At 35.5% G+C, this 13,918-nt stretch overlaps 4 protein-coding genes and 1 long non-coding RNA gene across 7 annotated transcripts in view; 3 read left to right on the top strand and 2 right to left on the bottom strand.

The window, feature by feature from the left end:
- The first annotated feature begins 303 nt into the window (after positions 1-303).
- On the top strand, positions 304-2,327 carry LOC139103122 (uncharacterized). Its single transcript, XM_070657520.1, has 4 exons — positions 304-847; positions 953-1,276; positions 1,343-1,759; positions 1,826-2,327. Exons 1-4 carry the CDS (start codon positions 527-529, stop codon positions 2,039-2,041), a joined length of 1,278 nt encoding a protein of 425 aa, XP_070513621.1. The 5' UTR covers positions 304-526; the 3' UTR covers positions 2,042-2,327.
- A 286-nt stretch (positions 2,328-2,613) lies between these two features.
- On the top strand, positions 2,614-5,423 carry Nelf-b (negative elongation factor B). The gene is made up of 5 exons (XM_070657517.1): positions 2,614-2,807; positions 2,899-3,033; positions 3,127-4,455; positions 4,649-4,849; positions 4,964-5,423. Exons 2-5 carry the CDS (start codon positions 2,905-2,907, stop codon positions 5,126-5,128), a joined length of 1,824 nt encoding a protein of 607 aa, XP_070513618.1. The 5' UTR covers positions 2,614-2,807; positions 2,899-2,904; the 3' UTR covers positions 5,129-5,423.
- A 9-nt stretch (positions 5,424-5,432) lies between these two features.
- Positions 5,433-7,969, bottom strand: LOC139103116 (putative RNA polymerase II subunit B1 CTD phosphatase RPAP2). Its single transcript, XM_070657507.1, has 6 exons — positions 7,776-7,969; positions 7,592-7,706; positions 6,196-7,503; positions 5,972-6,132; positions 5,688-5,870; positions 5,433-5,604 (listed from the first exon to the last, which is right to left on the bottom strand). Exons 1-6 carry the CDS (start codon positions 7,826-7,828, stop codon positions 5,433-5,435), a joined length of 1,992 nt encoding a protein of 663 aa, XP_070513608.1. The 5' UTR covers positions 7,829-7,969.
- A 99-nt stretch (positions 7,970-8,068) lies between these two features.
- LOC139103130 (uncharacterized) lies at positions 8,069-8,652 on the top strand. The gene is made up of 2 exons (XR_011545836.1): positions 8,069-8,358; positions 8,485-8,652. It is a non-coding gene; the product is annotated as an uncharacterized lncRNA (long non-coding RNA).
- The window catches only part of Ptr (patched domain-containing protein), a 28,905-nt gene continuing 23,524 nt past the window's right edge, over positions 8,538-13,918 (bottom strand). For all 3 annotated transcript variants that reach the window (XM_070657503.1, XM_070657504.1, XM_070657501.1), the window contains one exon: positions 8,538-12,936. In XM_070657503.1, the coding sequence (XP_070513604.1) occupies positions 11,395-12,936 (1,542 nt within the window). In that variant the 3' untranslated portion in view covers positions 8,538-11,394. The remainder of the gene's footprint in view (positions 12,937-13,918) is intronic.

The following is a 13,918-nucleotide window of genomic DNA, read 5'->3' as shown; positions in this document are numbered from 1 at the left end:
AAAATCTATTAACATATATTTAATTTTGGTAAGTATATTCTATGAAAAATTCATATTTTAATAAGAAAAAAATTTTAATTTTTACAGTAAATTACATTTTTCTTATATGTTATTGCCAGCGAGCTTTTTATAACTGCGTTCTTACATTTACAGTACTAAAAGCTTGTAGTATATATAAACTATAGCTTTATCAATACTAGAAGTAAATATAGAAAAACAGCTGATGTAGTTCGCTTTACAATTATGCAAAGCAGAATACATAGAAAGATGCTCTTTGATTCGTCCGGTCTTTATCAAACTTTGATAAAGCAATGCAATGCGTTTAGATAAGTTACATAATCCGCGAATCAGATTTATCATGAATTTAGTAGGTTATAACTCGTGATTCATTTATTACTTTATAACACTGATTCTTCGCATTTACAAATACGAAATAGTTTAATATAAATATATATATATATATATACATATATATATAAAATATTAAATAACTTTAATTAATCGACGTTTATAAAATCGAAAAAATATGACCCAGTATCAAGAATGTGCCAAGTTAAGTGAGGTGAACAGTAAATTGACAAAAGAAGTATTGACAAGTATTCTCTCTAAAGTATGTGATGGAAAGAAAGTGCAACTGATAGATTGGACTTTTAACGAGGGATCGTCTAGAGGTGACAATTACTTATCAAATGTCTACAAAGGTAAAATCAATGGTGCTATCGACGGTGATCCAAAAAAATACGTGGAAGCGAATATTGTTGTGAAATCAATGCCAAAAAATCCTGGAACAAGAAAGACTCTTAGATGTGCAGATTTTTTTAGTAACGAAATTGCTTTTTATACTGAGGTAAAATTAAACGTACATACGTAATTATACGTACATTACTTGCATACAATTTATATTATTTATTTGCCTATATCAAATGAGCCACTGTCTGTTTAATTGTTACAGATTGTTTCCAAGTTCGATAACTTTTTGGCAGAGAAGGGCCAAAGTGATCTATTACACATTCCACGTTATATAATCTCCTGCAATGACAGCGAATATGGATTTATAGTTTTAGAAGATGCTTCTTCTCTAGGTTTTCATACTATATTGCGAGAGAATTGTTTAGATTGGGAAGAATTTTCAGTTGTTTTGAAAATATTGTCTAAATTTCACGCAATTTCATTTGCCTACAAAGACCAAAGAAACGATGAGTTTCTAGAACTGACAAACTGTGTAAAAGAAGTCTTATTTGCTACTGAATACTGGGATTGGTACAAAGGGTATCATGTAAGTAACAATTAAAGGCTAAAATACATTTTACTCTTTCAAAATAACAAAACGCATTTTTTGCAGGAAAAAATGGAAACTGTGATCAAGCATGCATTAGCTGCCGAATATCCCGATAGCAAAGCTGATAAGCGATACAATTCCTATAAGTCGGGAGAACTTTTTAACATATGCATAGAATTGTGTAAGAAACAACACGCTCCTACGTCTATTATAAACGAGGGCGACTGTTGGGTTCCAAATTTTTTAATTCGCGATGAACAAAATGGAAAGCAAGCGATAATGCTAGACTTCCAGCTTGCACGTTGCGCGAGTCCTATCACAGACCTGTCGTTTTTAATTTACGCCTGCACTTCGAAGTCATTTCGTGATAAATATTTTGACGAGATATTAAAAATGTATCACACCGAGTTAAGCAATATTATTAAATTACTTGGGTCCGATCCAGAGAAACTCTATCCATGGGACCTATTTATAAAAGAGGTACGAGATAATATCTTTTTTATGTCGTTCTTTAAAGAGACACTGCAATATTAACGTTGATCGTAGGTGAAAGAACAATCCGTTTTTGGTGTGTTTGCTGCACTCGATGCTATTCCACTGTGCCTAATGGACGTGTCCGAATTCTCTTTAGATAACGCCGTTACGGGCGACGAAGCAGTAGATTGTGGTGATGCAATGCACTTTTCTTACATCGCAACAGCAAGTGGAAGACAAAGAATAGCAGATGTAATAGTTGAGGCAGTTGAAAAGGGTTATATATAATGATTAACGGTCTTTATTAGAAAAATTGTTACCAAGTAGAGTTAAGGCAACTCAAGTGCAATATAATATAATTAATTTTTTGCTATACATTTATACTAGAAGCAATTTAAATAGATGAAATATATTTTTATTCATGTAACAAAAAAGTATATACTTATATATTATACATATATTTTTAGAGTATTTTTAAAACTTTATACGTATTCTGTAATGTCGGTATTAGGACATCTTATTAATATACGACCACAAAAAAAACTGACAATATCAGCGAAAGAAAATTAATAAAGGCCTATCTAATTTGGCGTGCCCTTGTACACCGAAGAGAGGATATAGAATTTTTTGCGGCTACAGCGGCTAATGTACATAATTCTAGGCGACAGAGGCAGAGGATGAGAGAACTGGGAGAAACCAGTCTTCGGCAATCCGGCCGGCGTGGTATACTATACATACGCTATACGGTATGTGCAATCGCGCCATATTTGTTGCAGGTAATCCAACATCTGCCAGAAAAATATTCCAGAATCTGTTTGCATTTTCAAACCGATAACAAGTGGTACTACTGGTACTACCGCTGCTCCGTTCTGACGACAAGGTGCAACAAGGTAATAAACAATTGGAGCACATTGGAGTTCGATAATATTCAATATACTCGATAAAATTCCGTATGATACATCGGAAAATGAACAAAAGTTGCAGCTGAGCATGAACGACGTGAGGAAAGTGTCAAGAAAATTCGTAAATATTTATCGTTGTTGATAAGTAAATAGTAAGTATCGTAAATTAAAAAAATTATTAATGTAAGCGGTAGGTTTAATTTGCGACTCGATAAGTAATCAGAATATTTTACTTTGATAAAGAAAACCATGAATTCGGCGAAAACTAACGGCGAGACTGGTAACGGCCTGGAGGACCTCGGTATACCGGGACAAATATATTTAAGAGATGCTTTAACGAGTTGCACAGATCCACTGAAAGCCATTGAGGGATTTCAGGTAGAAAATCGGAGTAATCAACGACATTGATAGTATAAGTTAGTCTACTTTAAATTAGACGTAAATTTTATGTGGTAAATCGTTTCATTTTAGCTGGAAAATGGTATATTGCTACCATCATTGCGGCCTATGCTACCTCTGCTCGATTTGCACGGAGTTAGAAGGCTGGACTTTCATGCCTCTGTTCTTGAGGAGTTGAGGGAAAAACTAATTAAACAGATTGATGAAATTGGCGTAGAGAAAGCAGACAAAGGTCCGTCCGGAGACAAAAGACTAAAGGAATTGCTATCAAAAAGTTTTCCTGCCGTTAGAGTTGCAGCATTGCGGCCTGTTGTCATGCGTATCTTGAGGAATACTTTGCATATTGAAGATAAATACTTACGAGTATTGGTGAGGGAGAGAGAGCTGTATAACGATGCCGACACAGAAGTAAAGCGTCAGATATGGAAGGATAATCAAAGTTTATTTGGCGATGAAGTATCTCCACTGTTCAGCCGTTATATCTTCGAGAAAGAACAGATTTTATTCGATCATCGTAATTTAAATAGTTTATTTTTTATGCCGTCTCCAAAGGTAAGGAGACAAGGTGAAGTTGTGCAGAAATTAGCTCACATGATTGGGCAAAGTGTAAAATTATACGACATGGTACTGCAATTTCTAAGGACTTTGTTTTTACGTACAAAAAATATCCACTACTGCACTTTACGAGCAGAACTGTTAATGGCATTACACGATTTAGAGGTACAAGATATTATTTCGGTGGATCCATGCCATAAATTTACTTGGTGTCTGGATGCATGTATTCGAGAAAAAAATGTGGACGTTAAAAGATCTCGCGAGCTGCAAGGCTTTCTCGACAGTATAAAAAGAGGGCAAGAGCAGGTGCTGGGGGATCTAAGTATGATTTTATGTGATCCCTATGCCGTAAATTTTCTCGCCAGCAGTGCAATCAAAATAGCGCTTCATTTGATAAACGGTGAAGCGTTACCCAGAGAAAATTCTGTGCTCGTATTATTGTTAAGAATGCTTGCGTTAGGATTATCCGCTTGGCAAATGATTGATACGCAAGATTTTAAAGAGCCAAAATTAGACAGTCAAGTCGTTACGAAATTCCTACCAGCACTTATGTCACTCATGGTTGATGATCAAATAAGGCAACTTAATTGCAAACTTCCACCTGATGAGAGAGAAAGTGCAATTGCGATTATAGAGCATTCTGGACCACCTCCCGATGCATGCCAAGCATACGCTCAGCTTTCTGGAGTAGCAGCAGTTCTCTCTATGTATTATGCTTTACACGTTGGCGGTGGTGGCGGAGTTGGAAGGGGCAGAGGAGATGCCAGAGGTTTGATGAGAGTACTCGCGACATTACCGAATTGTCAAGCGCAACGAGCTTTTGAAGATCCATTTCTACACACACTGGTAACTAGTTTTACATAATCAAAGCTGTATAAATATAAGTGACTATTTGATAATCAATAATTAGATGACTACGATTACGATTACGATCGTAATTGTAATTAAAGTAACTTTTTTTTTATAGCTCTGAACATAATATAGTCGCTTACATTTTATTAAATTTAAAACTTTTATACTGACAAAATTATTTTTGCAGGTTTCGTTATTAATATTAAATATGGCTGACGAATTTTCAAACGAATCTTTCTGTACAGTAATTTTTGACGAATTTTTCCTAGCCGGTTTAGGCAGAGATAACGTTACGCGACATTTGTTGAAATTACTTTGGTACATACATCCTAAATTACCGTCTACGCGATTACATTCGTTACTGAAAGCCTTACAACCAACAAGTCAGGTAATGCATTTTAAGTTTTAAAAAAAATTATTAAATGTGGTAATTTAAACGTAAAAATACTTACTTCAGTCTGATTTTTCACGTATTAATTGTTAATATCATTTTAACTTCTAGCATAACGAAGCCGTTCACACTCTTTACGAGTCTCTACGTGACAAAGTAGGCAATCATTCCACAGAGGACCAATTAGCAGCGACAGCACAAATAGACCCGTTAAGTCTCGATTGTTCTCCCTCCGTATTTACTGGAATGCCACCATCAACACCAAGCACACTTTAATAATAATTAGTTTTAAAAAAGTTAACAAAAAAAAAAAAAAGTGATTTGCGCTTCCTCAATTTACGACCATAAAAACGAGTGATTACTGTGATGTGTATTATCATTGATGTATTTTTCAATTTAATACTTTACCTTCAATATTAATATAATTTCTTGAGATTTTTAAATAGCTACTTTTTAACAATAAAATTTATATGTAATAAAAAATGTATAAAGTGATTATAAGACTATGCAAAACGTTTAAACAATCTAAACGAAGTATTGTTATATGCAATAATTATATTTTTTAACAATATTTTACTTTTTATTTAACATTATCATTGGGCTTAGACGTACACTCCATATTTGTTATTTCCATTAAAAATTCATCCAAATAATTAGAATCTAATTTATACGTTGTGAGAATCATAGACGTATACATTGAGGCTTGTTTAGATCGAAGTAACAGTTGCAATTTTACATCAATCAAGCTTAACCTGAAATTACATATATATTTTTAATATAAACTTTTTAAAAATTATTGTATTATTTTTAAATTAAATATAGCAATTAAACTCACATTTTTATGATGATAAGTCCTACCAATGTCCATTCGGCACTTTTAAACACAATATTTCCAGCGGATAAATGAAAAGTGCTAACCAAAATCTTAATTAGTGAGTACCTCTCATTATCATTAGTACATTGTGCTAATGAAGAAATATTCGCATTGGGTGTTAAAGCCCGCATCAAATCTGGTAATCTGTAATGCATATAAATAACATAATTATAATTATTAAATTTTATTCAATCTTTTCTATATTTGATTTAAAAATGTAACGTTTTAAAATAAAAATTTATTACATTTTATCAAGGTTCTCCAGGAAAATTCGACGACGAAGTGCATTAGGCGCGTGAAAATCTGTTAATGGTAATACGGGCTCAACATTGCTTTTACTTTCCGATTCTTTGATACTATCCTCAGATTGTGTAAAAGTCATTTGTCCATCATAAAATGCGCGTACCTATATACATATATACCATAGTTAGTCATCACACTTTTTATAAAATTACAATTAATATTGTACCTTTAATTCAATCTTCTTTCCTTCTTCTTGAAGCACAGAGAAATGAGGTAAAGGTTTGAGCTCCTTTTCTTCCGATTTAATACGATCTTCCTTTGCATCCTGCACTTGTAATTTATTTAACTTTTTACACAGTTTTTGATACCTGTCGTACTGAGTAAGCTTCTCTATCAATTGACTCCTTTCATCAGCTTGGCCCGTTAAAAGGCAAATTGTATTTTTTGTAATCCATTCTCTAACACTCTGTTCAACGTGCATTGCAAGATTGTGATAAATATTACTTTGCACCTTCATGCTGTTATTAGTTTTTTTCAAGTTACACTTTTTACTTGTATTTATTTTATTTGCTTCTCCTGTTACCTTATATTTATCACATACAGATGAAGACGAGATTGCAGTATTATTATTACTGCAAACTTTGTCCAATTGAGGTGCAATCGCTTTTTCATTACGAGGACTATTTACTTCATCTAACAGAAGTAATCCTTTTTCATTTTCATCATTTCTGTTACTTGTTTCAATTGATTGAGGTAACCTTTCGTCAGTATCATTTCGATTACATTCTATTTCGTTTAATTGAAGCTGTAATGCTTTTTTATTATCACATATATTTGCATCGACATTAATATCTTTCGTAATTATCTTATGTTTGTGCAGGTGTAGAAAATTTTCAGATTTCTGGCTAATTTCTATTTCTAAATTCTCTTGATTTATATCTACTTGTTTGATGTTATTACCGTAATTAACTTCTTGATTAATACAATCTGTTAAATCACACTTTTTACTGTCTTGTTCGCATAATTCTGATAAATGCATTTTGTAATTGAAAGATTCTTGTATATCTGTAGAAATCTCTTCTGCTCTTTTTTCTTTTTCAGACCTTGATGTATGCATTACATTTTCTTCTGTTTGCTCAATTGCATTACGTCCTGCAAATTCTTTGCTGTCGTCATTGTAATCGGAATTTGAACTTTGTGAGAGTTTAATTCCGACGTCAACTTCATCTCCGCAGAGTACAGATTTAGAATTTAAAGGCAAAATTTGAAAGGACGGTATGTCTTCTTTCTCTCTCATCCACAGTGGACTCTCGAGCATTTGCTCCAAAATATAATTAGCCGCTCCATAACATGACGAACTGCAAAAATTCTTCCGCCGGCTAATGTCGTAAACTTTATTTTTGCGGGTCGATATATGATACTGTTGTCGAATAACAACAGTCAACTGATTAGAGCAGAGAATATATCCGCACAATTTTACTATTGCCCTCTCCTCTATCACATCTTCCATGTGACTCTTACTTATAAATCCTAACTGTACAAGTAATAAATTATTGATAAAAAAAAAAATAGTTACGTTGTTAAATGTCCAAATACAAGAAATATTAGCTAAATACACTTACATTTTGAAGAAGCCAGTCCGGATCCACATGCGATTCCAGCAGCTGCTCGACTATCGCAAGGGCTTTCGTGTCGCACTGTTTCTTTTTTATAATAGCCAACTGCATCTGCGCTTTACTTAAAAAAAAAAAGATTTTATTCCAAATGAAATAAGAAACTTAGGTTGATGCAAATAAATTAATTTACCTCATTTTTTTTAGCCTCTGTCTCTCAGACATTTGTTTCTTAGTCGCTGACATCGTTGTGCTATAATTCGTCTGTGTAATAAAAAGAACAAATCCTAATTAAAAACGTTTTAAATTATTGTAACACAGCTTCTCTATCCTCAAGCGTGTTGCTGTGAAGTAAACCAAAGTGCTAAACAAGAGAACGTGTGACAACATACGACCAGCTGAGCTACAGAAACTATAGTATACTGATGAAACTATATGTACACAGCATAGAACTTATACTAGTATGATAGGTATACCTTAAATTTTTGTTAGCCACAATGGCGTCGCGATTTAGTTTCTAAGAAATCCCAAAAGATAATGTCACCACCACCGACAAAAAAAAAAGCATATAGAGTATAATGTTATAGTTTATGCTCTAAGATATACGTATGATTTCCGTGATGTATTATTTGCATGCAAAATAATAACACAATAAATCGACACTTACTTTCGTGCCAATATTAAGTGATTCAAACGATAGAACCAAAATTTACATTGCGGAAAAGTGGCAACTGTAAATTTATACGTACATATATTATACTTGAAAGATTAAAACGGTACGTTTTTTTTTTTTTTTCCTATTTTTCTAACTTATTATATATTTAAAAAGATGATATTACATTTGTCACTGGAATAATTGGATTAATAATCTAATTTGCGCGTGATAATGCATTTCATTTCAGTCGGAGGAAATCGAACATTTTGAAAAGGGTAAAAAAAGACACCGACTCACACGTAAAAGATTGTTGCTAGAATATATTTCCTGTGCTTTTCCTTGATGACGACGACAGGTCGCCGTTTGCCACTAGCTATAATATTATTCGACTCATACTCTCTCTCGCATTCATAAATATGAAAACATACGCACGCTGCAAATCGCGAAATGAGGAAAAGATTTATCTGTACACCATCAACCGCAAGATTGTTTCTTTAGGTATTATTCGCCCGCGCATATCTTTGTTCACTCTTCGGCCTCAAAATAAGTATTGTCGTATATTTGTTACTTTTTTGTTTTTTTTTTAATTCCTCTTTTCTCTCTCCTGAATAATGTACAGTTTTTTCGAAATTTCTTACAGCTTTCTCGTAGAGGACGTAAAGGGATAGAAATAAATTCGAGAGATGCGGTGCCAATTCCTAATGTAAACAAATAATTCCGCAACTTTTACACGACCAGAAGATTAAATCGACGCGTAAAACCGCGCTCGTATTAAAAGCGTGTATGGAAAAACATTAATAAGAAAGAGAAAGTTTCTTGCATTGAGAAACTTAGAGTCACTGCTGATTATTACAGATTGATTGCCGCGATAGTTGCGCTGACAGAGTCGCGAGAATATCGCGCAGCAGCGATTTCCAAGTTGTGCAAGGACAACGAAAATTCGTGTTATCACCGGATTTGCAAAATTTACAAGGAACGGAAGTGCAACGAATTCCTACAGCGATTAAGCTGTTTATTCGCGTACAAATACATTATTCGAATCGCGAAGCGTGCGTCCTGTCTTGCCTAACTCCACTTAGCTATCCCTTTGTAGATCACAGTTTCAATTATAATATGCAAGGTACTTCGGTCGATTAGAGAGCAATTTTTTAATTGTTTCTGCAAAATAAATGTTATCAAGAATTACAAATTGGAAAGTCGTAAGACAAACTATTATCAACTTTTTTTTTTTTCTAAATATTTTACACGAATAACACGTTTAGAGATAGAAAAATTAGAGTCGAACGGATAAACGACACTTTTCACTTTGTGGTTAACGTTCTTCTAAACTTTCTTTGCTATTTAAATTGGTTATCAAGTTTTAACTTAGTTAGACCTATTATACGACAAAATTTTACATCTGTAAATTGTTTAAGGCACGCTTATTGAACAATTGATGCGTCGCCACGTAGGAATAAAGAAGACAATTAAGAACATTAAAAAACATTGTCCAACGACTAACAAGATATAAGGCGATATTAATAAAAGTGGTATTATTTTTCTTACTTTATTTCCTACGTGTGCCAATCGATACACTTGATATATCGCGGGACATTTTAGTTTTGATTGATATTGAGCACGTATATTATACATATATTGTATTATATATATATACTATATATCGTTTTCGATTTGAGCTATTCTTAACAACTAACGTAAAACCCGATGCCGGTAGCGTCGTTCCGACATTATCCTCTCGCGTAAACGCATTTTGTCTTTTGCGCAAACACGATTAACACCCTTTGGCTGCGAAGGACACGGTACGCCAACATAAAATTGCGATACCAATAACAGCAAAGGAAAAAAAAAAAAAAAAAAAAAAAAACGATTCGGCAGATTATCACGGGAATTCCAGGATCTAAAAGCCAAAGGCGACTTAAAATTTAGAGCTTAGTGTCAGGCTCGTATTTTCGTCATACATTCAGAATCGACTGGATGTATATAAACTCGCTTTATCTTCTTCACGTCAGATGAATCAAGATCGAGTGGCCGCTTATGAGTGTCAAGGTGCGTGCGACATGTATGATAAATACGATCTTCTAAAGAAAAGCAGAAATGCAACGGTCGGCAAATTTTCTTCAAGCCTCCAAGACTTGAGAATTAACAAGATCTGCTTTCTCTTAAAATAAAACATCGACACTACTTATTTATATATCTTGTCGAAAGAATGTAGCGTCGCTAAATATATATACTTGCAATCAATTAATCCTCTTAAAATATACGACTTCGTTCGTCAATTAATGTTCAAACTCTTCGATATCGTACATAAAGATACCTCGTATACATAAACGTAGCGACACACAAATTCAACATTGTTTTTATTCACCACTATTTCGTAACAAACACTTCTAAAAAAAAAGTTTTTCAAACATCACATATATCAATCCTCATTTAGCGGCGTCCGAAACCTCTCAGATCTAATTTCACATGTAAAATTAATATTTTTGGCAGTTTACACAAGAACGAAACATAGTTATCATTATTAATTTGTGGTTCTTGAGAGTTCTTTTTTATTTCGCACTTTATTTTTCAAGATACAGCCACGTATTATATTAATCACCATTATTTATATGATTTTTGTCTCTTTCTGTTCCGTGATTTATGAAAAAAAAATTATGTAATAATATCAAAATTTAACAGATTTAAAGTGAGAAACGTGAATATAATTAAAAAAAAAAAAAAACTTTAGACGAGTCCGAATATGCTCGGGCGTCACTTCCTGTTTCGCTATTTGTGAGTAAAATCCTTCAAAAGATTGAAGTTCAGCCCCTTGATTATATATTCATAATGCTTAACGAGCATTATTTCAATGTACTGGCCACACATCGAACAAAAATAAAAAGCGTAATTAGAAAAAAAAAATTAATAATTTCTATATATGAAATATTTTACGTATTGTGCTATTTACATTTTTTATTTAGTCTTTTCTGAATAAATATTATCTCTGAAGATATATTTTTTCAAGTTAAATGAAACTTTAATATAATTTTTCCTTTCGTAAATCAATAATTACTGTAGTTCTTGCATTCAAGGGACCGAACTTGATCGAGGGATTTCTCGCATTACTAATCGCGTTAATAGCGTGTCTGTCTTTTACACTATTCTCTCGTAGGTTTGTCTAAGGATACCGAGGATCTGTCAAATGCCGCGTTGACGCAGGATATTGCAAGTTATGGTAGGATCTGCTGCGTCTATAATCGCGCGGTAACTGATTCAAGTGGCGATATGCGACATAAGGTCCTACGTAAGAGACATTGGCCGCTCGCGGAGCGTTGCCCTCGGCCGATCCTCGCGGCTGCGTGATCACGGCGCCAGGATAATCCGGCGCCGGATGCTGAGGTTCGTCGACCGTGGAATGGAATTGCGACAATCCGTACAGGACACCAGTGGACCTCCTCCAGATATCGTGGCGAATCTGACTCGGCTGCTGGTCTTGCTGCTGCTCCTGCTGCTGCTCCTGAGGCGACTGCTTGCATTGACGTCTTCTGCTTTGCGAAGACCCGCTCTCGGTTGAGTTACTGTCCTCGCTGGTGCCCAAGCCGGGATCCCTCTCCTCGAACACTGCCATGTTCGTCACGAGATTGTCCTGAAGCGGTTTGATATCGCCCGGACCGTAGTAGACTAGATGAGGAAGCGGGATGACGTAAGGCGTTTTCTGCTGCTGTTGTTGCAATTCTTTTTCTTGAGTGCTGTTCTTCGTGTTTTCCACCTCATCGGGCTCACTGTCACCGCCACTGCAGGCGCCAGGTCCGAAGAGAGATAACAGAACCGGCAACAGGAACATACCGTGCATGGCGCCGATAAAGATGACTAAGAAGACCATTTTAAAGAACACCATGAAAATATAGGTGCCGGCCAGCAAAAGAGCCATCAGGCCGAGTATCGTCGAGGCAGCGCCTTGAACGATCGGCAGACCCAGACTATACAGGCTCTCTTTAACCCGGTCTTCTGGTCGCGGTTGCTTCGACCTCATGTAAGCGTAACAGATATGCGCGGTGAAATCGACGCTGAAGCCAATGCACATAATCAGATTGATCATAGAAATGCTGTCGAGATTGACTTCCCATAACGCCATGTAACCAGCCACTCCCAACTCGATTGACACGATGCAGAAGGCGATCCACAGACAGCACAAGATGTTCGGGATAAAGATGAAGCTGATGAGCATCATTACGAGTGCACCGAATATCATGCACTGTATGCTGGTCGGTCTCACCAATTCGAACTGGTCAAAGAACACGAAATACGGATGAAACACGCTCGCATTTAGCGGCGACGCTGCGCATATTTCACGCAGCTCTTTCACCATCTCCTTCTCCTGATTACTGCCGCTAACGTTTACTGCTTGCAGCATGAAACGACTCGCTATGATCTTCTCGTCTGTGCTGTCAAACTTGACGTCCAGGAAGAAAGGCCTGGTTGTGGAGGCCAGGTACTCTTTCAGATTCTTGACAAAACTGCGCTCGTCCGAGATATTCAGATTGAGGAAGTCCTCCTCATCGTTGAGTTTCACGTAATCATCGATGAAGCTGCGCAACCAGCTCTCGGTGTACACTTTTTGCTTGCTAATGTATTTAGTCGCTTCAAGACTTCTCGTTAGATTCTCCACTTGCTCTTGAATCATCGGATCACTATAGTTGTACTCCCCGGATATTATCATCTAAAAATTGAACAAAAATGTCATAAAAATGAATTTTTTAAATTATTCCTATTTCAATCAAATATTGTTACATTTTGTAAAATTATTATTATTTAATATAATTTTTTAAATTAAGCTAAAAATTGTAACGGTAATTTTATAATAAATTTTTCGCAAAAAAAAAAGAGAAAAACTATCGTGCTTAAGTCGTTCATGATAGTCTGAAATTTTTCTTTCTCTTTCTTTTTTCTCCGTAACATAACGGTAAGCACGGAGAATGTGTACATTGATCAAGCATCTTTTCGGGAATTCTTGTGGTATCCCCGTGAAAGTAATTTTGAGAAAGTGAAGTCGTGGTCCGGCTTCCTCTCAGGCCACGATCACGTTTTGTCACGATTATGCAATTTATATCCGATCTCGGTTCTCCGTGGGGATACATTTCGACACGGACGTTTTGCGGGTGGATCCAATTACGTCGCGTGCGCCTCTATGAATAATGAGAGTTTGCCGTGATAGTGATTTCTCGGCGCGAATGACATTTCCGCGCAGTCATCGGAACTTGATGGCTCGTGAAGTCGGGACATTATTAATATCGCGAGGAAACGCGATCGCGCGAGACCATCTTCGAGAAACGTACTTTCACTACAATGTATCGTGGACTAATGCAACGAGAAATGGGGGAGGGCGGGAGGAGGGAAGGTTCCAGTGAAATTCTTAGTCTACGACTGTATCTCTCACCTGTGCTCACAATTTTATTTCATCGGAAAGAGAGATCTCAACGCCGGCGCGAAGAGGCGCGTTTACGGCGCATTGAAATCGCCTTCAAAGCAGCATTACGAAATGTTCAATTATTTAATTAAAACGGAATGCACGAGAAATTCTTTCAAATTAATTCACCTGTCGGAGTTAATTTTTTATTTAATACTGTAAACATCACGGAACTTCGTAAAAACAAATCAGTTTACGACAAAGTTTATCAGCGTAAAATTTTACTCGCGATTTC

The sequence above is a fragment of the Cardiocondyla obscurior genome, linkage group LG06 (genome assembly GCF_019399895.1).
Source record: "Cardiocondyla obscurior isolate alpha-2009 linkage group LG06, Cobs3.1, whole genome shotgun sequence".
NCBI lineage: Eukaryota > Metazoa > Arthropoda > Insecta > Hymenoptera > Formicidae > Cardiocondyla > Cardiocondyla obscurior.
This window is presented reverse-complemented; position numbering and strand designations above follow the sequence as displayed.

Excerpts from the sequence above, each read along its gene's own strand:
- LOC139103122 (XM_070657520.1), top strand. The coding sequence starts at position 527 with ATGACCCAGTATCAAGAATGTGCCAAGTTAAGTGAGGTGAACAGTAAA. Across the intron at positions 1,277-1,342 it reads ATTGGTACAAAGGGTATCAT|GAAAAAATGGAAACTGTGAT; the intron begins GTAAGTAACAAT and ends CATTTTTTGCAG. Across the intron at positions 1,760-1,825 it reads GGGACCTATTTATAAAAGAG|GTGAAAGAACAATCCGTTTT; the intron begins GTACGAGATAAT and ends CGTTGATCGTAG.
- Nelf-b (XM_070657517.1), top strand. The coding sequence starts at position 2,905 with ATGAATTCGGCGAAAACTAACGGCGAGACTGGTAACGGCCTGGAGGAC. Across the intron at positions 3,034-3,126 it reads AAGCCATTGAGGGATTTCAG|CTGGAAAATGGTATATTGCT; the intron begins GTAGAAAATCGG and ends GTTTCATTTTAG. Across the intron at positions 4,850-4,963 it reads CCTTACAACCAACAAGTCAG|CATAACGAAGCCGTTCACAC; the intron begins GTAATGCATTTT and ends TTTAACTTCTAG.
- LOC139103116 (XM_070657507.1), bottom strand. The coding sequence starts at position 7,828 with ATGTCAGCGACTAAGAAACAAATGTCTGAGAGACAGAGGCTAAAAAAA. Across the intron at positions 5,871-5,971 it reads CTGGAGAACCTTGATAAAAT|ATTACCAGATTTGATGCGGG; the intron begins GTAATAAATTTT and ends TATGCATTACAG. Across the intron at positions 5,605-5,687 it reads GGACTTATCATCATAAAAAT|GTTAAGCTTGATTGATGTAA; the intron begins GTGAGTTTAATT and ends ATGTAATTTCAG.